Source organism: Petaurus breviceps, unplaced genomic scaffold (assembly GCF_028583685.1).
Source record: "Petaurus breviceps papuanus isolate PSGF00001 unplaced genomic scaffold, PetGlider_PUasm1.0 688, whole genome shotgun sequence".
Taxonomy (NCBI): Eukaryota; Metazoa; Chordata; class Mammalia; order Diprotodontia; family Petauridae; genus Petaurus; species Petaurus breviceps.
This window is the reverse complement of record NW_027186457.1, coordinates 21281775-21304442: the sequence shown is the minus strand read 5'-3', so window position 1 is coordinate 21304442 and position 22668 is coordinate 21281775. Positions and strand designations below refer to the sequence as shown.

The 22668-nt window shown below is 42.4% G+C and overlaps 1 protein-coding gene across 1 annotated transcript in view; it reads left to right on the top strand.

The window, feature by feature from the left end:
* Nucleotides 1-271: 271 nt before the first annotated feature.
* Nucleotides 272-22668, top strand: part of WWTR1 (WW domain containing transcription regulator 1) — a 181355-nt gene continuing 158958 nt past the window's right edge. The window contains exon 1 of the mRNA XM_069104730.1: nucleotides 272-1626. Coding sequence (XP_068960831.1) covers nucleotides 1178-1626 — 449 coding nt within the window. The 5' untranslated portion in view covers nucleotides 272-1177. The remainder of the gene's footprint in view (nucleotides 1627-22668) is intronic.

Sequence of the window (22668 nt, the reverse complement as noted above, 5' to 3'; positions counted from 1 at the left end):
CCCCTCCTCTTTCTCCTCCTCCTCCTCCTCCTCCTCCTCCTCCTCCGGCTGCATCCACGCCTGGTGCTCCGCCTCCGGGGGGGATTTTGCCTCCTCTTACCCAGTAAAGTACCCATCACGCCCAGGGCTACCAGAAGCCTAGGAGGAGGAGAAGGAGAAGGAGGAGAAGAAGGAGGAGGAGGAGGAGGAGGAGGAGGAGGAGGAGGAGGAGGAGAAAGAGGAGGGGCGAACGGGGCAGGCAGTCTCTGGACGCGGAGGTCATGCATAATTCATGAACTAAACTTTCGGCTCCGCCCCTTTTCTGAGGGTTGGAGTTTTCCCTAAACTTTGTTTATGGGACAGTCCGGGAGCAGCAGCGGCCGCTCGGTCTCCTCCTCCTCCTCTTTCTCTTCCTCCTCCTCCAGCTCCGGGATAATCCAAGCTTGATGCTGGGTAGATGGAGCGGAGGATGTGAAAACGGAAACCCCTCTGCCAGGTCAGAAGTCAAGTCCCGAGCTGGAAATCCCGGTCCTGGGTCCACTCTCACTCTGCCCCCAGCCTCTAAACAACTAAGCCTGGGAGCAGCTGACGGACGAACCGAAGGATCGACGGAACCCAAGGCCCCGGGAGCCGAGTCTGGCTGCGAGACCTGACTTTGCCAAGTTGGGATCCGGACGGCGCGCCGGGCTCCCTGTTTGCGTCTTGGCCCGCTCGGCCTGGGCCGGCTGCCAAGGCTCCCTTGGGCTCGGTCGCTCCAGGATCGAGTCCTTAGTGGAGCTTCGGGGCTTGTAGTGCTCGGCGGTCCTGGCCCTGTCGGCTCGGGAAGCCGCGAACTCTCCCCCGACACTGTGCAGCCGGAACACGTCCTGATCTGCACTTCCAAGCGCCCTCCTCCTTCTCCTCGAACTTGTTCTCCTGGGAACTTCTTGGCCACTGGAAAGTTGCATAATTGTCGAGGAGGCAAGGATTTCCCCTCCCCTCCCCCACCGGGTCGGGCTGACTGGCGAAGGAAGGTCTGCTTGGGATCCTCGGAGAGGGCATCGGTCCCCTTCTCGTTCCTCCCCAAATCTGCTCTCTGAAGTTTTCATTTTTAGGGGCTGATCCCCAGGCCAGCCCCCGCCCCCGCTCCCGCCCCCTTTAATAAACCTGCTGCTCGGTGTGTGTGTGAGTTAGTGAGTGTAAGATCGGGAGGCACACCATGAATCCCGCTTCCGTACCCCCTCCTCTGCCGCCCCCGGGGCAGCAAGTCATCCACGTCACCCAGGACCTCGATACTGATCTCGAAGCGCTCTTCAACTCGGTGATGAATCCCAAGCCGAGCTCTTGGAGGAAGAAGATCCTGCCCGAGTCGTTCTTCAAGGAGCCCGACTCCGGCTCGCACTCCCGGCAGTCCAGCACCGATTCGTCCGGCAGTCACCCGGCCCGGCTGAGCAGCGGCGGCGGCGCGGTGGCCGGGGGTGCCCAGCATGTCCGCTCGCACTCGTCTCCCGCCTCCCTGCAGCTGGGCACCGGGGCCGGGGCGGCGGCCAACGCGGCGCAGCAGCACGCGCACCTCCGCCAGCAGTCCTACGACGTGACGGATGAGCTGCCTCTGCCTCCCGGCTGGGAGATGACCTTCACCGCCACCGGCCAGCGGTACTTTCTTAAGTAAGTGACGGGACTGCCTGATGCTCCCTCGGGGTCCCGGGAGGGGTCCGGTGTGGGAGTGCATGGGTGTACAGGTATGTGTGTGTGCATGCAGGAACGAGTACGTCTACGCGTGCTTGAATGTGCTGTGTGCCCAGGTGGCAACTCTTTCTCATAGGTGCTGGAGAGTGGTCCCGGTGCAGGTCGCTTGTCGTGTTGGCATTGTGTGCTGTGAGGGGGGCGGAGATCAGGACAGTCGGGATCTGCTGGCTTGGGAAATGTAAATTCCTGCTGTAGTGGGGGCGTGAAATGAAACTGGGGGGGGGGGGATTCCCATGCTGTTTGTTGGGATGACCTTGCAACTAAATGTGGGAGGGATGGTGAAGATCAGTCGTGTCCAAGTGGGTTCAGAGCAGGGCTGGGAGGCTGGCGAGGGCATCTGTAGATGCCAAAGTGTCAAAATCAGAAAAATCAAAGTGGGCAAGTTCCCATCTTCCAGGGTCTTAAGGAAAGGATGGATTTTTTTTTGGGGGGGGGGGGAGACGCAAATGTCTGTTGTATGCAGTTTTCTCCTTTATGGGAAGAAAGCTGAAAAAAAGTGAAATGGAACCCTGGGAGGTTGGACGGTGCCAGCCCCTTGTTGTGACCCGCTGTTACTCTGTTGTTAGAGTAGTTATGGGCTGGATAAAACAATTGTGTGGAAATTAGGTCAAGAGAGTTTCATTGTGTCAGCTGGGGAGAACCTAGAAGATATTCTCTATGGCCCCGGCGCCTTTTGCAAAATTTCTCCCCTGCTCACAGCTTTGCTGCGAACATTAAACTTTAATTAAAGTTTGGACCATTGTAACCACAGATTTCCGTAAAGGAAAGCTGTGGCTGCAGCCTCTCTTCTAAGAAACTAATCATCATGAGAAGTATAGGCTTGCAATCAGAAAAGTGCCCAAGCTCCCAAGGGCCGACTTTGAGGTTGTACCAGGGCTGGCGCTCACTTAGCTGTAGACACATCCGTTTACTTTATGATGATAGAAAACCTACTTGACCAAGTGGAGTCTGTTTTCTCATCTGTAAAATGGGAACAAGTACTTCAGCAAACTTTAAAGTGGAATATGGAGTGGATTCTTGTGATTTCATTGGTGTGGGGGTTCCTGGTGTGGAAACGCCCTTCACCTATGTGGATCAGCCACTCCTCCTTACTTGACAAAGGGTCTTGTTGCCTTCTTTATCTCACAGCAAGGATATTAGAAAGGTAACCCTTGAACCCAGGTCTTCCGGGCTCTACTTTGTTGTCTGATAAATTAACTAATAATGAATAAATTAATTCAGTGCTTATCATAGTGCCTGGTTGCTCACAAGGATGTGAGATTTTTTTCTCATTGCTTTTTTTATCTCCTTAACTCCTGCTGGTGAACCTGAGAAACTCTTTCCTGCCCTTTCCAAACCAAAGTAGGTGAAGTAGTTCAAAAGAAACTAAAGGAGATCCGTAAATTTAGAAAATCCAACCCGAATATTCATAGACTATTTGTGCCCTACCTGTAGTAGGGCTCCTGTTAGTCTGATCTGTCACAGTCAGACACACCAACTTGACTATAACATTGTGATGTCATTTTGGTCCTCTTCCAGAATGAACTACTAACCAACTACTAACCAACCAGGTGGCATTCTCATTAATGAATACTTGGTTTTGTTTCTGATATGGCCATAAGACAGCTACTGGACTGAAGTGGATGTGTTTTATCAATTTGGTTCACAATATAGTGTCCCTGAGCAGCATACTGACAGGGATAGGAGGCTGGATGCCCACCTCTCACTAGAGGAGTTTGCATAGGCAGATTCTTTTTCTTCTCTGAACCTCAATTTTCTCATCTGTAAAATGGGCATCATAATTCTAGGAACTAAAGACCTCCTAGGTTTTTGTGAGGACCCAGTGAAATCCTGTGGACAAAGAGTTTTGCAAACCTTAAAGTGATTAAAAACAAACAAACCAACCCAGCTTTTAATGTAGATAGTGCCACTGCACTTACAGAGAGTGTCTTAACTTATTGATACCCACTGTAAGCCAAAAATACTATTTATGCTTGGGGTACAATAACTTGGTCTTAGAGGAGGCCCTTTTGGGCTTCCCTCATACTATTTTAAATGTCAAGATGCCTATAAAATTCGTCATTTTAATTTTGCTTAGGTAATGAAATTTTCAAAGATGTTAATTTAATTTTTATAGGATATACTTAGTAAGGAGTAAGTGTCTTTGTATAGTGGAAAGAGAACTGGCTCTTTGTAGTCCAAGGATCTGGGTTCAAATTCCTACTCTTGTTTCAGCCTACTTTTGTGTCACCTTGGCAGTTACTTCCCCTCTCTTTGGGTCTCAGTTTCCTCACCAAATGAAATAGAAGGGTTGGCCTAGATTTCTCCAAGATTCCTCCCTGCTCTAATATTTCATGAACCTTTAATGAAATGTTTGGCCCATTTTCCCCTTCCCAAATGATTTAAAAGAAGAAATTTGACACTATGTACTCCATTGTGTACTCCAGAAAATTATGTGTGATAAAAAATGAGTGGTAAATGAATTGTAAAGGAGGTTAAGGACTCTTGTGGAGCTTAGAGACTGGAGGAAGAGAGAGCATTCCCAGCTTTTCTTGGAACAGATCCGAGCCCCACCTGGAGAGTACATAAGGAACACTGGCCAAAAAAAGAAGAAAAAAAAAGTCTAGTTTTGTATGTAAGTTGTTCCAGGACTATGCTTTGGAAGGAACCCCCAAGCACTCAAAATCTTTGAACCGGTTCTGTACCTCTGAACTTTGTCCAGGAAAACTGGACAAAAGTAGGACAAAGGGACTACCTGACCTTTGGGTTCATCTAAAGGTATTCTTTTCTAGTCTACCATTTTTTTGACACCAAGGAAGTTCCTCCCCTCAAGATCCCCCAACATCCCACCATATCATAGCTGTCTTCTACCTTTCACAATTGACCACCTCTTCTTCTCTGAGTGACCTGTGACCCTGGTAGGGTAGCCTATACTAACAGAGTGGCAGAAGTCATTGTTTGTTCTTCCTTCTCAAAGGACGTGATGCCACAGCATGTGAGCTAGATTTAAGTGAGGGAGGACTATACAAAGTCAATAGCCTCACTGTCTCCTTTGGAATGTTTTAAGCTTTACAAAATGGTAGGCTGGAACTACCATGAGTGGCAAAAGTGATCTTAACTGGAAGCAGGACAGTATTTTTTTTCCTTTTTGCTTTTTGGAGGGCACTTGGGGTTAAGTGACTTGCCCAAGGTAACACAGTTAGTTTTTGTGTTAAGTATCTGAGACCAGATTTGAACTCAGGTCCTCCTGACTCCAGGGCCAGTGCTCTATTCACTGTACCACCAAGCTACCCCTGGAAGCAGGACAGTATTGACCAGGGCAGAAAGAGGATTTAATGTAAGTTACTACTCTCTCAGGAGGAGCATCTAGCTGAGGAGATCTTTTGAGGCTTTGATTAACGGTGAGAGGAAATACAATATACCAGTGTAGTAGATTTTGAAATTGGGAAACTTGGTTCAAATCCTGTCTCCAACAAGATCTGGGCAACTCTTGGGAAGTTGCAACCTCACTCAGCCCCAGTGTCTTTATTTGTGAAATAAGTAGAATAACATTCGTACCATCTTTCTCTCTAGGGTGATGTGAAGAAAGTAATTGGCAAGCCATCAATTGCTATAGAAATGTGAGCTGTTATTATTACTAATAATATTAATAATAACTTACATAGTCAAGGGAGACTCCATTGTTTGGTGGATTGAGTCACATTTCAAAAAGGGTGATCACTGGTCTCTCGTTCTTACTTCTCAGGTCTCTCCATGGGTCTACTTTATCATCTGTGAAATAGGGATAGGGGACAGGTGTTCTATCCTGCCCTAGAAATGTGAGTTGGGTTGTAATGAAAAGCATACATCCTCACCTACATAGGTGAAGGATCACCTCAGCTGAAAATCTCTAGAGTCTTCATGTCAAACCAAGTTTGGAGGCTGTAAGGGAAGCAGTGCAGCCCAAGGTAGGGAAAAGGGCCAGAAGACCTGGCTTCTATTTCTGCCTCTGCTCTTTGGTAGACTTTGAACTGGAATGGATCCCAGAAATCATCTCACTGAACTGCCTCTTTTTACAAATGGGAAACTGAGGCTTAGAGAGAAACAGCTGGGCCAGGAAACCAAGCCTTCTAATGTCCAAATTCAGTACCCAACCCACTAGACCATGTTATTGCCTCCATGACCCCGGGCAAGTCACCTAACTGTGTGATCTAAGTTTCTTTACCTGTAAAAGAGAAGGGTTGGACTTTTGATGCTTTTTGTAACTTTAACCCCTATGAACTGTGCACAATACTAAGCTTTCAAAGTCATATTTACCAGACATTTTTTTTCTAGTGTGTATGACTTGATCACTTTTCTATGCTTCACAAAAGGTTCCTTTCCTCATCTTAGCAGACATTCCATTATGGCAAATAGTATCAGTGGGGAAGATCCAGGGTAAAAAGGCCTGCCTGTTTTCCGAATGTGGCTTGCAGGATTTTCCAAACTGGCCATCTCATTTTAGCAGGCTGTTAACCTGTGCTGTAACAAAATATACTTTGGTGAATTTGTGATCCGGGTGTTCTGGTAGGCTTTCCTCTTTGGGGCTTTCACATCAAGTAGGACCAAGAACAATTCAGGGTCTGTGCATTAAAAAAAAAAAACAGCAAACTTCCATTCTTGCTGCCTTGCTACCCTGCCTTCTTTTTAAGCACATATTTCTTTGTTGTCACAGTTGTTGGATCTGGGATTTCATGGGTATAGGGAGCTTCCCTGGGCTAACTCCCTCTCCCAATGCCCATCAGCTGCATATCCTCAGCAGGTGGGCAATTTAGCATCTTCAGAAGCCTTCCAGGGGCACTCAGAAGTTGTGATTTTCCTAGGGTCCTCTAATCATGCATTTCCTGGATATTTTCTTTTTGTGCTTGGGATTTCTTTGGTATAGGAAACTTCCTGATGAAGTAATTAATTCACACTACCAATACAGGTTCTGCCTTCAGTGCCATTTATAGTTTTGGAGAGTTGCTTAGGGCTGTGTTATCAAACTCAGAAAGAAATGTGGGCCACTAAACCTTATGTAAGGATCCCTGCAGGCCTCATCTTGATTTAGAAAACTGCATATTAGCACCAGCTATGTCCTATTATATTTCTTTCCCCATTGTAGTTTGCTCTTACTTGGGCTGCAGCCTATGTTTGACCTTTCTGGCCTAGAGTACTGAGAGGTTAGTCACATATCTAGTAGGACTTATAGGTGAGACTTGAACTCCATTCTAAGCCCATTCTTCCTGGCTTGGAGGCCATCTCTCTATCCACTATACCAAGTTCCCTTTCTACATACATACACATACGCATATGTGTGCATATACAAACAGAAGTTCTTAATTGCCACATTGTATAGTTCAATCCTTATCTTTCTTGTCCCATTGATTTCCTCACTCCCCTGCCCCGCCAAACCAATGTGAGTGAGTGTGTATGTGTGTATATGTGTGTGTGTGTGTGTGTATGTGTATATGTGTGTGTGTTTGTTTGTAATAATTGAGAGGCACTGTGTTGAGGTGGGAACAGTTTTGGAGTAAGAGAACAAAGGTTCGAATTTCTGTTCTACCACTACCTGTTCGACCTGGGTAGATCACTTTGGTTCCCTGGTCTTCATTTCTTCACCTTTAAATAAAGAAATCGGGCATTTGAACTTTCAGCTCTAAATATATGATTTTCTGAATCCATGGGAACTAATGAGATTCCCTAAGAGAAAGGGCAGATATTGAGAAGGTCCAATTTGGAATCTTGGGGGCACCCTCAGAGTTAGAAGGCAGGATGGGAGTGATGATCCGAAAAAGGAAATTGAGAAAAAAATGACCATATGGATAGAAGGAAAACCAGAAGAGACCAGTTTTACAGGGACCAAGAGAGGAGAAAGTATCTGGAAGGAGAGGTGACATATGGTCCAGAAAGCCCAACTACAGAGAAATCCTGAAGACTGATGACTGGACCTTCCAGTTTGGCAATTAAGACTTACCTGAAGAACCTGTAGTATATACCTTAAGTATATTTGTATTACAGCACAGGTTAATAGTGTGTCAGAATGAGATGGATAGTCTGGAAAATTTGGTAAACTATATTCTGGACATAGGTGTAGTAGTAATGGAATATAAAAATCCCCCTGTATTGTCTTGGTTTTCAAATTTATTGTGTTAAAACCCAGAGCTTGTGAATCCCACTTGTGGGATGGACTTGTTGATGTGAAAAGAGAGGGCTGAACTGGGTAGAGCTGGTGACGTAAATTTAGAGAGACACAAGAAAAGAGAGAGGCAGAACTTTTTGGAAGCAGCACCTTTGGAGGCAGAGAGAGACGGAGAGGATTGCTAAGGGCCACTTTGAATTGCCCAGGATTTTTGAGAGCTGCTACCTAGAGCTGCCAAAGACTGAGGAGACATGGCTGTTATGCTGGTACTTTGTCTGTTTTGATGTTGTTTTGCCAGATTTGTCCACTGGTGAAAGACAGTCCTGTTGTTGCAGAGGGCTTGGAACCTTGCTGTTGGTTCAGAAGCCCTGAACAAGGATTTTTTTGTTGTATGTTCACAGAAATCCTGGAAGGGGGTTTTGCTAATGTTTTCAGGGGTCCTAGGATTGTTCTGCAGACAGAGAATGAATTAATGAAGACACTGACAATGTATCTTGTGGCCTTGCTAAGCTTTGTCTCCCCAGGAACAAAGATTGCTGAGAACTTGCCTCATGTCTAGATGAAGAAAAGACCTCCATTTGGGTATTAAATGCTGTGCTTAAGCTTGTTGTAACTCTGGGGTAGATTCAATTGTGATCCAGGGGTGGGGAACTTTTGACTTTTTTGTGCTCTGTGATTAAACAAATGAATGTACTTTACTTATGATTGGAAACTAATCTCCATTTGAGAAGAGGGGTTTTGTGATGGACTAAATGAATGTACAGCCGAGGGGTGGAGTAGTATTTAGAAGAAGGATTTTGTGATTGATTAAATGAATGTAATGTCCAGGGGTGGGGTACTACTTGATTAAATCACACTTGGTAAATGCTGTATTTTGAATTATGCTATATGTTGATTCTCTCTGTTCTTAATTTGTCACTGAATAAAATGGAGAGCGCCTATGCTGGCATTCTGAACCTTGGGAAGTTGCCTTGGCGTTACCTTACAACAGGCAGAATGCTCCATGCTTAATCTTCCTCATTGATGCTATTCACTCTTTGGAGTTCAATATGCAAGCACTTAGTAAATGGTGAAATACTACATTCATGTCAGCCATTACTATTGTTGTTATTAATTTTTATTATCACCATCCACTCAAGTCCAACTCAGGTGACTCATTTGGGATAGAAGGCACCTTGGGCTACATCAATGGAGACAAAGCTCTGACATGTCCTACCAATCTGAAAGCAGGTTGAAGTGATGGACCCTGGGAGACCCTATTAAGCTTGGAGTCCTACAGCTTGACTGTAGGATGGTGATTAAAAAAAATGATTGGCCACAGCAATTCCTGGAGAGGGGCTGTGATTTGCATGTTAGTGGACCCCAATGAAATTAGAAATATAACAACAATAACACTACGACCTGTGGTTATATTGCTGAAGAGAAGTCCCTTTACCAATGCAGATCAGCTACTCTTTCTCAACTTATAGTCTTACGGATTTGCCTTGGACTCTTAGAATTTAAGTGACTTGCTTAGGGTCCCATAGTCAGAAGCCGGGCTTGAAAACTGTCTTCATGACTCTAGGGCTGACTGATTCTTTGTTTATGACTATTATAGACTCTGTAATTACTACCCCATTGATTAGATCTTAGGATCCTACATTGTTAAGAACTGGAGCAGACAATTGAATTAAGGTGATTTTTGCCTGTTAGAGTAGATTTGAATATCAAAAGTTTATTTCTGAGTGCTGTGTTTGAATCTAGACTTCTCACATTATCTTTGAAGATTTGATGGGGAGAAAACAGAATTGGGTATTGCCATCTATTTCCTATTTCTGGTTTGTTTGTCAACCTTTTAACTATTGGTAAAAACCAAAAGGTGTTTATTCAGTGTTTCACCCTAGAAAACAAAGTGGCTTTCTGACCTGGAAATTAGGTCTCTCTACCTTCAGTGTCCCTATTTGTGAAATGGGAATAATGATATTATACTTCTCTGGGAGAGGATTAGTTATATGATGTTGGCAAAGTAGTTTAAAGATGAAGAGGAACTAAGTTGCTTAATGCCTTAATTACAATTGTTGATTAAATCCCAGTTGGGGTGGAGAGTTCAGGCTAAAATGAGCCTAGAGTATAATGACCAAGAATGAGTGGAAGGAAGGAAGGAAGGAGACCCATGACCCCTACCCCTCTTGTAGTGAAATATTTAATCATAGGCCTGGGGGGGAAGAAAAGTCCTAAAGTAACCCAAGGTAATGTAATCTACTACTGCCCTTTTCTATGTATGGAGAATTGGAGAGTAAGGATGTTTAACCATGATTTATTTATGATGGAAGACCAATGACTAGTCTTGGTCATAGGCATCTTCTAGGCACGTGAGAGGATCAGGCCCATTTCAGCACACTAACTTGAGAATGCAGTGTGTGTGTGAGTGTGTATGTGTGTGTATGTAGTGTTAACCTTTTTGTGTCATGGATCCTTTTAACTGTCTGGGAAAGGCTATGAGCCTTTCTTGGGGTAACTTTTTAAATAATTGGAGGAAATGCTGAAGTTCACTTAGAGGCCAGAGAAAATAAATGAATAAGTAAATAAATAAATGTATATTTCCCATTCAAATTCATGTACTTCTGAAATCTATTCATGAACTCCAGGCTTAAAACCCCTGGTATACAGTGATATTTTGTTAGCTTTTCATAAATAATTTTTATAAGCAAATTTTAATTATCTTAAAATCTGGGCAACCTAAGTATTCATATTCATGACAGCTAGGTCTTGAAGTGGATAGAGCCCTGGATCTGGAGTTAGGAAGACCTGAGTTCATTTCTAGCCTCAGACACTTACTAATGGTGCGACTTGGAGTAAGTCACTTACCCGGTTTGCCTCAGTTTCCTCATCTGTAAAATAGCTATAATGATAGCCCCTACTACCCAGGGATGTTGTGAGGATAATGAAATATTATTTGCAAAGTGCTCTGCAAATCTTAAAGCATTATATAAATGCTAGCTCTCATCACTCTCATTTATTGTTGGTGTTATTTCCGTACATGCAATGCCTATAGGCTTGCAGACTGTGAATGTCTTCCCTGAGGATTCCTAGTCAGTATGACACTTTAATGGATCTGTGAAGGTCATAGGAAGTAGATGGCTCTATTCCCTTCACCAGTTTGTGTTACCACCCATCCATACTTCTTAATCCTGTGTAACTCTTCTTCATGTCTTCTAGTAAATCTGCCACCCAACCTGCTGGAACTGTCCTTTAAATCTCTTGACAATGGGAAGATAGATAACCATGGAGGGTTGTGGATACCAGTGGTGGTCTGCTCATCTGTGTCTATCCTTCATTCTCTGTCTCCTCATCTCAGAGATGAAGAGTTTGATCTGGGTAGTTCCATCCAACCATGATGGCTGGAGCACTGGTCAAGGAAGACTTCAGGGGTTGCGTGAGATCAGGGGTTGTATGAGATGTAAGCTGGGCCTGGAAGAGTGGGTAAGATCTGGGATGACACAAAGAGGAGAAAAGAGAGGCAGCATGACCAAGTAGATAGAGAGCTGACTCTTGGGTCTGGAAGATATGGATTGCAGTCCTTCTGATACATTCTTGTGTGTGAGCTTGGGCTCCAGTGTATGTAAGTTGCTAAAGAGTTACTGACTTCCATTACTAAAAGGAGTCTCCTCATCTGTATTTCCCTTTGCCAATGAAATCACAGATGAAAGAAAGAAAGTCTAAGAAAGAAGGAAAGGAAGGAAGGAAGGAAGGAAGGAAGGAAGGAGTACTTTAGGAGAGGAGAATGGAGTGAAGGCATAGTAGGCAGAAATAAATATGACATTGTAATGTTATAGTGAAGACTTGCCTGGAAAGATCAAAGAATTTATGTGGATAGGACCAAATTATGGAGAACCTAGAAAGTCAAGAAGAGGAGTTTAGATCTAATCTAGTAGGAAGCAAGGATCCATTGAATGTTTCTGAGCTCATAAATGAGCTGATGGTGAAAGACATTTGATGAAAACAATCTAGTTGTGATGGGATCTTTCCCTATATCTTTAACTTCATTGATATGTGCCTAGTTCTGATATCATTGGGTCAAAGAGTAGAGATAGTTTTTCAATACAATGTCTAAGAGGAGATGGAGTCTCCTTTCAGGTAGGAATTAGGGAGAAACTTCTTTTTACTCTAAGAACTTAAACAACCGACACGAACAAACATTTCTCAATACTACCTTTCTCTTTTAGAATAAATATGAACCAGACAACTGTAAACCTATGGAAGAAAAGTAGATTTAAATCCCTAATCAGGGAAGCTCCAAAAAAGAGGGGCTGGGGTAAGAATGGGGAAGCCTTCTGAATCAAATCAACAGTTCTTCCAAAGGCTGTGTGCCTTAGTTATGTACTTGGCTTCTTAAATATCTCTACTTAGTGCCTTCTTGACCTGGAATTAACCTCTGACAAGCCTAGTAAGCCTAGATCTAGTTTCTTAGCCTACAGGGAATTGGAAGCAGCAAGGAAGAGGCAGAATACGGGTTACAGGTTACAACAGACAGGAGCAATGACATCAGGACTCGACACTGAAGGAGAAGGAAGAGACACTCAAAACTGGACACAACTGTAAGTATTATTATAGAGTGATGATGGTGGTCATTTATAAGAGATTTAGAACTTCAGGGACTCAGAGTTTGCCTATTCCACCCTCATCTTTTTACAAATGGAAAACCAGAGGCCCAAAGAAGTTAATTAAAAACATCATACAGATAGTAAATGGCAGAGCTGGGATTTGAACCCAAGTTCTCTGTCTCCAAATTCAGCTTTCCTTCCACTGCACTATGGTTGCTTCTTTCCAATAAACTTCAGTTATCTGGAAAATTAGTTTATATGAATGAGGACCAATACATTAGTACACAAAGATTCTGACTAAATGAGGTGTACTATATTGAATGGAGAAGAAAATGGCAAACCACTCCAGTATCTTTGCTAAGAAAAATCCCTGGATGTGTTCTTTCTCTGGATGTGGGTAGCATGAGTCTTTTGGAGTTGTCTTAGATCCTTGCATTGCTGTCTTGGATCCTTGCATTGCTGAGAAGAGCTAAGTCTATCAAAGTCAGTCATTGTACAATGTGGCTGTTACTATGTACAAAGTTCTCCTGATTCAGCTCATTTCACTCAGCATCAGTTCATTTAAGTCTTTCCAGGTTTTTCTAAAGTCTGCCTATTCATCATTTCTTATAGCACAATAGTATTCCATTATATTCATGTACCACAGCTTGTTCATCCATTCCCCAATTGATGGACATCTCCTCAACTTCCAATTCTATGCTACCACAAAAAGTCACTTGTTTTTAAAAAGCACTTTAATACTCCTTCAGCCTGAAAATTAAAGATAAAACTAAACTCTATTCTGTTTTGTGCTTAACCTTCCTTGGAGCATTTCCAGCAGTGGGCTTAGAAATAAAAACATAAACTGATTAGAGACAAACACATCTGGTGGCTTGTTTAGTTTGGCAAACTTTACTTTTTTCCTGTTAGTTCTGGGTCTCAAATCAGGAAGACCTGAGTTCAAATCCAGCCTCACACCTCCTAGCTGTGTGACCCTGGGCAAGTCACTTAATCCCATTCCTCATCTGTAAAAAGCACTGGAGAAAGAAATGTCAAACCACTTCAGCATCTTTGCTAAGAAAACCCCAAATGGGGTCATGAAGAATGGCTGAAATGACTGAATAGCAACACTCTTTCTTGGTGATTTTCCTATACCTTGGAATATTCTCTCTTCCCTTGTGCTCAGGTGAAACACTTCTCTGTCTGGGTGTTCAGAGACAAACGGTATCTACACTAACCAACTGACTAGAGAGGGGAAGAGTCACTGAACTAAGTCACTGAACATGCTCTGTTCAGGTCAATTATTTAGTTCGTTTTACTGAGATGAGGAATTTTCTTTAAAATATCATTAGTTAGAAGAACTCAGGGGTGGAGCCAAGATGGCGGAGTAGAAGCACGACCTTCCCGCGGCTCCGGCTTCCACCCTCCCCAATCCATGTAAAAAGGGGACTCTAAACAAACTTTGGAGCTGCAGAACCCACAAAATGACACAGAGAAGCTAACCTCCCACTGAGAACAGCCCGGCAGGCCGTCAGGAATCGGCCAGCACAGTGCTCTGGGAGCCGAGCCCAGCCCCACTCCGAGGCTTTAGCCCCAGGGTGGGCCTGACCAGCCGCCAGCAAGAGGGACTCCAGATCAGCAGCAGCTGTGGCCGTTTCCAGATTTATCAATACAGAGATGCGAAGGACAAGGTGAGAGGCCAGTGCAGTCTGGACTTTGGGACCCAGGAAGTGGGAGTGCGTGGCTTTTACCCCCAGAGCAAGAAACCCCTGAGACACCAGCACAGCCTGCCAGTGCCACATGGTGGCTTCAGCTCCTGGCCTGCAGAGTGTAGGGGGACCAAGCACCAGTCTGAGGGGTCATCGCTCTTGCTTTAACCTGCTTGGATCTGGATTGCAGTCTAGGGTGGAGGTCCTGGGGTGTGTGTCCAGCTTGCCAGAGTGTGTGGAGACCTCAGAGAGGGCACCCATCTAATACCTCCAGCAGCTGAGAAAACCCCAGTGTTTGGGACGAAAACTCCCCTGTCTGGTGGCAGAGTCCTACTGTGGCAAAAAGCCCAAAAGTCAAATCATTGAGTGGCTAAATGAGCAGGCAAAGGAAACAAAGCAGACAGAAGATTCCAACATTACACTCCTATTTTGGGGATAAGAAGGAGCAAGGCATGGAACAGGAGGAAAACAGTGAAGTCAAAACTCCTGCACCAAAAGCTTCAAAGGAAAATACAAGCTGGTTACAGGCCATAGAGGACTTTAAGAAGCAGATAAGAGAAGTGGAGGAAAAATTGGGAAGAGAAATGAGAACAATGCAAGAAAATTATGAAATGAGAATCAACAGCCTGACTGAAGAAAATAATACCTTAAAAAACAGACTGACTCAAATGGCAAAGGAGGCTCAGAAAGGCAATGAGGAGAAGAATGCCTTAAAAAGTCGAATTTGCCAGATGGAAAAGGAATCTCAAAAGCTCACTGAGGAGAATCATTGCTTCAGAATTAGATTGGAGCAAATGGAAGCTAATGACTTTATGAGAAATCAAGATGCTGTGAAACAGATCCAAACAAATGAAAGAATAGAAGGCAATGTGAAATATCTCATGGGAAAAACCACTGACCTGGAAAATAGATCCAGGAGAGATAATTTTAAAATTATTGGACTGCCTGAGAGCCATGACCAAAGTAAGAGCCTGGAAAGCATCCTCCAGGAAGTTCTCAAAGAAAACTGCCCTGATGTTTTAGAACCAGAGGGCAAAATAGAGGTTGAAAGAATCCACCGATCACCTCCTGAAAAAGATCCCAAAAAGAAAACTCCTAGGAATATTATAGCCAGGTTCCGGAATTCCCAGATTAAGGAGAGAATATTACAAGCATCCAGGAAGAAGCAATTTGAATATTGTGGAAACACAATCAGGATAACCCAGGATCTGGCAGCTTCTACACTGAGGGATCGAAGGGCCTGGAATGTGATATTCCGGAGGTCAAGGGAGCTGGGATTAAAACCAAGAGTCACCTACCCAGCAAAACTGAGTATCATGTTTCAGGGGAAAATATGGTCATTCAGTGGAATAGAGGACTTTCAAGCATTCTTGCTGAAAAAACCAGAGTTGAATAGAAAATTTGACATTCAGATACAAGAAGCAAGAGTAGCATGAGAAGGTAAACAGGGAAAAGAAATCATAAGGAACTTATCAAAGTTGAACTATTTTTTTTTTTAAGCGATCAGGGTTGAGTGGCTTGTTTGGGGTTGCATGGCCGGTTGTTGTTTCTGGGTGTGGTGCTGGGTGTCTGGGCCCGAATTTGATCCAGGTCGTCCCGGCACTGGAGCCGGTGCTCTTGCTCGCTAAGCCACCTGGCCAAAGTTGAACTATTAACATTCCCACATGGAAAAACAATAATTGTAACCTATGAAACTTTTCTCAGTAGTTGAAAGGATTAGAAATATATATATATATATATGTCTTTATATGAGGGTATTTGGGCATATGAATACATATGTGAATGTGTGTATATACGTTTACAGGTATACATAGATAGAGGGCACAGGACCAATTTAACAGGAAGGGATGATACTTAAAAGGTGAAATTAAGAGGTGAGAGGAATATAATGAGAGGAGATGGGGAGGGACAGAGTGGGGCAAACTATCTCATACAGAAGAGGCAAGGGAAAATGGTTACAATGTAGGGGAAGAATAGGAAGGCAAAAGGGAATAGGTCAACCTTATTCCTATTGAATCTGGCTTGAGAAGGGAGGGAAATACACACTAAATAGGGGATCTCACCCTCCAGGAGAATAGGGGGGCAAGGGGATGTGAGGGGGGATGATGGAAGGGAGGGCAGGCTGGGGGGGAGGGAAGTTGGAAGCACCCACTTTTGAAAAGGGACAGGATAAAAGTAGAGAATAGAACAAGTGTGAGGTGGGATAGGAGGGAGGGAAATATAGTCAGTCTTTTACAATACATCTACTATGTTATTGTTTTGCATTAGCCACACATGTACAACCTATACTGAACTGCTTGTCTCCCCAGTGGGGGTGGGCGGCAGGGGGGGGAAGGGAATGAATCTGGAATTGAAAGTTTAAATCAAATATTCAAATATATATATATATATATATATATATATATATATACTATTATTAATACCATCTTACATGTAATTAAGAAAAAAGATATACAGGCACTGAGGCATAGAGATCCACTGGAAAAGTTGAAACGTGTATGGGGGAAAATATGGGAGAGAGCAGATTGGAGGTGGGGATATCCTGTGGGACTGCTGTTTTGGGGGGATGGGTGGGGGGAAAACAGGGAGAAAATTTGTAACTCAAAATCTGGCGGAAACGAATGATGTAAATCAGCAGTTAATAAAGCATTTAAATTTTAAAAAAATATCATTAGTTAGTTATTTTAACTTTAGGTAGACTTAAGTGGTTGCTGTTTTTTCTCAACTCTTCAGCTGATTTATACACACAGAAGCTTGAATATTCTCTGGGAGGACTCCAAGTTCAAGGGCAAGATGCTTGTGTGTTATGATCTTGTAGTTGGACAATAGCTTAGTTTTGGTTGATGGTGATAGGGAAAAATTCCAGTGCCTCCTCCTATCACTATGCTTTGGCTTATTTAATTTCCTCCCTCTCTTGAAAAACTCTCCTTACTCTACTATACCTATCAGAAATTCATCCTTCAAGGCTCCAATTGAAACCTACTTCCTGTGTGAGGTTTTTCCTTACCATTATAACTGACAATGATTTTTCTTCATTTTTGAGATTCCTATGTTACTTTTTGTCTCACTTGGTCCTATATTATAATATTCTATCATATACCATTACTCATGTTTTTTATGTTAGTTAGTTAGGCTAACTAGATAGTAAGGTCTTAATCAAGTCAGTCAGTCCATTAACATTTATTAAGAACTTACTATGCACCAGGCACTGTGATAAATGCTGGGGTTACAAAGAAAGGCAAAAGATAGCCTCTGCTCTCAAGGAGCTTATAATCTGGGGGGGGGGGGGGCAGAGAGGAAGGGAAGAAGACAAAAATAGCAGAAAAACAAGGGAAGAATTTAGGGCTTGGGTTTTGAACTTCTTTATATTATTCCAAGAGTTCCTTTCAAATAGTGGCATTCCATAAATATTTGTTGATGGTGATATAATAATTTTTTTAAACACATGTTGCTTTGTATTATTAGTTATCTTTCATGTGCATTTGTTTTTACCTAATCCCCTAGTTCTCCATTTTAGGACGTCTTCAAATAAAGACCAGATGACTGTTTATTGGGTGTTATAGTGGGGCTTAGACTACAAGAATGATGAGTTTCTTCTAATCCTCAAATTTTGTGAATTCTCTTTTTTTCTTCTTAATCAGCAAAGCCCCCTAAAAAAACACATCAAAACAACAAAAAGCAAAACCCTTTAAGAACCTACAAAAGGATTACCAAATTTTTCTCCAGTGATATTCTTGAAACCTATAGAGGGCAGGGACTCTATCAGGTCATAGACTCCTAGAATTGTAGAACTGGGCAAAGGTGATTATTTATGGTAAATCTTACATACAATAGGCAGTCAATAGATACTTTTTATTGATGGGTCGCTTTGAAGTCCAGACTTACTTTTTATTGATGGGTCACTTTGAAGTCCAGACTTAAGAATATCTGGTTGGAACATCAGGTCAGAGCCCCAGAGTATGAATGGTCCCTGTGACAGTCACAGAGGAACTTAGACAAGGCACAGATAAGGATGTGCACGTGGTAAATGGAGTAGTCAAAGTCATGTGGGAAGAGGTGAAAACTGAAGACCAAGTGGGTCTAGTGGAATCCAGAATCAAATGGGAGTTGTCCAGTACCCTGGAGAGCTCCAGGGAAGAGCAGTTGCTCTGATGGAGTCTGGGGGGAAATGGAGGGGTTTTATCCTCCAATTCAGACACTTGTTTAGGTGAACTACCACTAGAATTACCTGGTTGTTAAAAGAACCTTCTTTCCTTTTACATTCACTTCCTCCCAATGTGAGTTGGGCCATAATAACCATTTTCTCAAGAAATGTTCACCTTTCTAGGAAGTGGAAGGTCCTCCGATTGGATATAATAAGCTTCACTTTCTTCATCTCCTGCTTGGTCCTCTGCAGTGTCCTCTATGGTCTGGAGAGAGAACCTTCCCAAAGCTGGACCCTAAGACAGGGGAATTGGATTTCTCTCCTAAAGCTGACCGATGTTGACCTAAAATAGCCACTCTTTTTTAACCTTTGATGAGGGGGAAAGTAATTAGGAGAACACTAGCTCCCTTTAAAAAAAAATAATACTCTACTATAAAGTACTATGGGGCATCTAGGTAGTACAGTGGATAGAACACTGGATCTAGGGCCAAGAAAGCCTGAGTTCAAATCCAGCCTTAGACACAGCTAAGTCACTAAGACACAGCTAAGTGTCGGTAAGTCACTTAATCTCTGTCTTTGCTTCTTCAACTGTAAAATATGATAATTTGTGAAGAGATAATATTTATAAAGTGCTAGGCACATAGTAGGTACTAATAAATGTTTATTCTCTTCTCTTTCCTACTTGAAAACTTCTTTTGCATACTGATTTGATCAGAATTGCAACATTTTGAAGTATTACCTCCCTTCTCTTCCCGACCCCCCCCCCCCCACCTGCTATTTCACTGGTTTAGGGTAGTGGTTCTCAAAGTGTGGTCCTGGGACCACCTGGAGTTGCTCAAGACCCAGGGAGTCTGTGAGGTCAAAACTATTTTCACAACAATATTAAGACTTAAAAATTTTTAATGTGATAATTAATGATAGATATAACCCACATATACAAAATCTCTTGTAGTAATTTTTAAGGGGGAGGTCCTCAGTAATTTTTAAGGTGTGAAGAGTCCCGAAACTAGGAAGTTTGAGAACTGATCATCTGGACCAGAGGCCCACAACATGCCCAAGTTCATGGGAACCAGAATAAAATGTAGTTGGGAAATACTTTACAAAAGAAATCAAAATACAATAAAACACAGATACTGTTAACATGTGGTTTTCCAAGTCAACATGCACCACACAAGGATTCTTTTTTTTTTTTTTTTTTGCTTTTTGGAGGGGGAAAGGCAGGGCAATTGGGGTTAAGTGACTTGCCCAAAGTCACATGGCTAGTAAGTGTTAAGTATCTGAGGCTGGATTGTGAGCTCAGGTCCTCCTGACTCCAGGGCCAGTGCTCTATTCACTGCACCACCTAGCCTCCCCTTACACAGGGATTCTTATGCATGGTCTAATAATCCCTCCCCCCAAGTTTCCATTTGAGTTTGGTGCTGTTAGGAACTAGGGTCTGGATTAGGAAATCCCTTTAACAATATAGATACTCTGCAGGTTATAGTTTTAGAGAATCACCTTGGGCATTGAGAGATTAAGTAAATTGCCCCAGGTCACATAGTCATTATGCCAGAGGCAAGGACTTGAACCCAGGTCTTTCTGATTCTGAGATCATTTCTCTGTCTATACCACACTACTTGGGGAAGTGTAGGAAGTGTAAAGGATAGAAAGTACGCCTCAAAGCCAGGAAAACCTTTGTCTCCTTATACCATTTGGCCTTACTGATACTTACTGGCTGCGAGACAGTAAATCACTTAATCTCTCAATGCCCTCAGGGAAATCTAAAACTATTCCTTTTTAATGGAGGAGGAATTTCAAGTGACTTAAGTGCCCTGCCCAAGGTCACATGTGCTTGTGGGTTGGTTTTTTCTTTTGGAAGCTATCAGTGTCAAGTGATTTACCCAGGGTCACCCAGCTAATAAGTGTCTGAGGCTCGATTTTAACTCAGATATTCCTGATTCCAGGAATGGTGCTGTATACACTGTGCCACCCAATTACCCCAACGTAGGCTTGTAAGGAACGGGAAGAGCTGGGTTTCAGAGAAAGGTATTCTGGTCCTAAGTCTGTCAGCCTAATTCTCTTTCCGCTATTGGATGCTGCCATAAATCATGTGTTGAGACCATATTTCTAGAATTTTATTGGAGAGAAATTTGGTGACCTCTCTGTAAGTTCTTACACCTTAGTGAAAGGTCTCAAAGCTTATTTTAATCAACTAGTAACTTCATTTTCAGCCCCACTGTGAAAATGCTAATGTTATACTTTGGTTTATAATTCTCAGTATGGTGAGTATTGGAACATGTAATGCAATACCACAATAAAAATAGCAGATTGTGTTCTGAGAGAGGATCAGATAGAAGTTTAGAGTTCAGAATAACACAGAACTCCGGTTTCATTTTATGCATGTTATCATTCACATCTTGGTTTCTATTGGCACTTGAAATGATTTTGAAACTAGGGAAAATACATTTCTTGTATCACTGCATGCACATTCTCTGGGCCTGATATGCTTAGGCATCTTGCTAGACAGATGTACACAGATGAGCTAAAATTCTATTCTACAGAAATATTTACTTGAAGGAAGGAAATAGAAGTCTGGAGAAGGCGAGCTTGCTACTTAAATAAAGCTTCAAATATAATCAAATGTTTTAAAATATAATCACCTCTCAAGCATGCGCATATGTGTATATATAATGAGTGTGTGTGTATACACAAACACTTGGAGGGGGAAGGGTCTGGACTTGTGATTTCATCAGTATAGGGAACTTCCTGTGTGAACATTCCCTCCATCAATGCAGATTAGAAGTTTGTATTTTAAAGGTTTAGAGAATTGCCTGGATTACTGAGAAATTAGATGATTTGCCTATCCATTCTAACACAATTAGTATATGCTGGAGGCAAAGCTTTCCAGGGTAAGCTATCCATTAAGCTGAGCTGACTTTCACTATAGATACATATGTTAATATGTGACTTCATTGACTACCGGGTAATGAGCCTTTTTGGACACAGAAGCTGATAAATACCACCTACTAAGGTTCACAGGGTAGCAATCTGCCAAATCTCACACCAATGAAACCACAGTTCACTGAACGGTGTATGATTATTTTTTTTGCCCTTGGTTCAAAAGAAAGACCTTTGTATAAAGTACTTAAAACCTGTAGCACACACTGGCTTTTTGGTACTTCGTCTAATTTTTCAAACTTACATTAAAGTCTAGCCTTCATTTTGTTCCATCTTGCCAAGTAGAAGAATCCAGCTCAGGGTTTGCATAGTTGTGAATTTGGGGGGAGGGGTTAAGACTAAGGAAGTCCGAGTACTGTAAACTCCAGAGATGTTTATGGAATCTCTTGGGTTTTCCGTAGAAGAGGTCTTCAGGGCTATTCGCTCCAATTTTATCTTCACTGTTTATTTACTCCTTGAAATGTAAAGTCCTGTGAATATAGATGTGACTACAAGCATCTTGACCTACATATACACATCTGGAGGACTGCTAGTGAGTGGGCTCCCCAGCCTGCCTCACTCCCAGGGTGATCTGCTGCAGTCAATCAATTCGTCCTGCTCGTGATAAAGTTTTAAGGGAGAAGGTAGGCCCCCCACATATGTATTTCAAAAAATATTTACTTAATTTAGAAGGAAATAGAGGTGTGGAGAAATGATCTCCTACTTCAATGAAGATTAAAATTCACTTCAATTTTATTTTAAATCCCTCCCCCCAGATGTTGAAGTGCCTTCTGTTTTAGGCTCTGTACAGGAGTGCCCAGAAGCTAAAGATTCTGTCTCTTGTGCAGAACTTAGCATATTGCTGTTTAGAGTGAGTCCTGAATCAGTATGTTTCAACTTTACTTTCCCCCTACTACAGATGAGATAGTAGCTTCTTTAAAAAAGAGAGGGAGAAAAAGGGGATCTGATTGTAAAACATGCTTAGTTAAAGCATAATTCATTCAACAAACGTTTATGAAATGCCTCCCATGTGACAGACACAGTGCTAGGTGCCGGGATACAAAGACTGGGAAAAAGAGAAAAAGAAACATTCCCTGCCCTCAAGGAATTTATATTCCCTAGGTTAAGGGGTGAAGGAAGGTGGAGTGGTAGTGGGGGATATAATATAGTCATAGGTAAGTAAATACAAAGTAGACATAAAATCATACAAAGTACTTTCATACAAAATCATACGAATTGTACAAAATTGTACAAAGCAATTTCACAGAAAATCATACAAATATGGAATCACAGAAAATGATTTCACACAAAATCATACAGACTTTCATATGAAATCACACAAAGTAAATTCGTACAAAATTGTACAAGATATACAAAATAATTCCATGCAAAAATCACATAAATATACAAAATTTTATATGAAACCATACAAAATGTTCAAAATCATGCAAAGCAATTTTCTACAAAACCATACAATATATATGAAATAATACCATGTAAAATCATATAAAA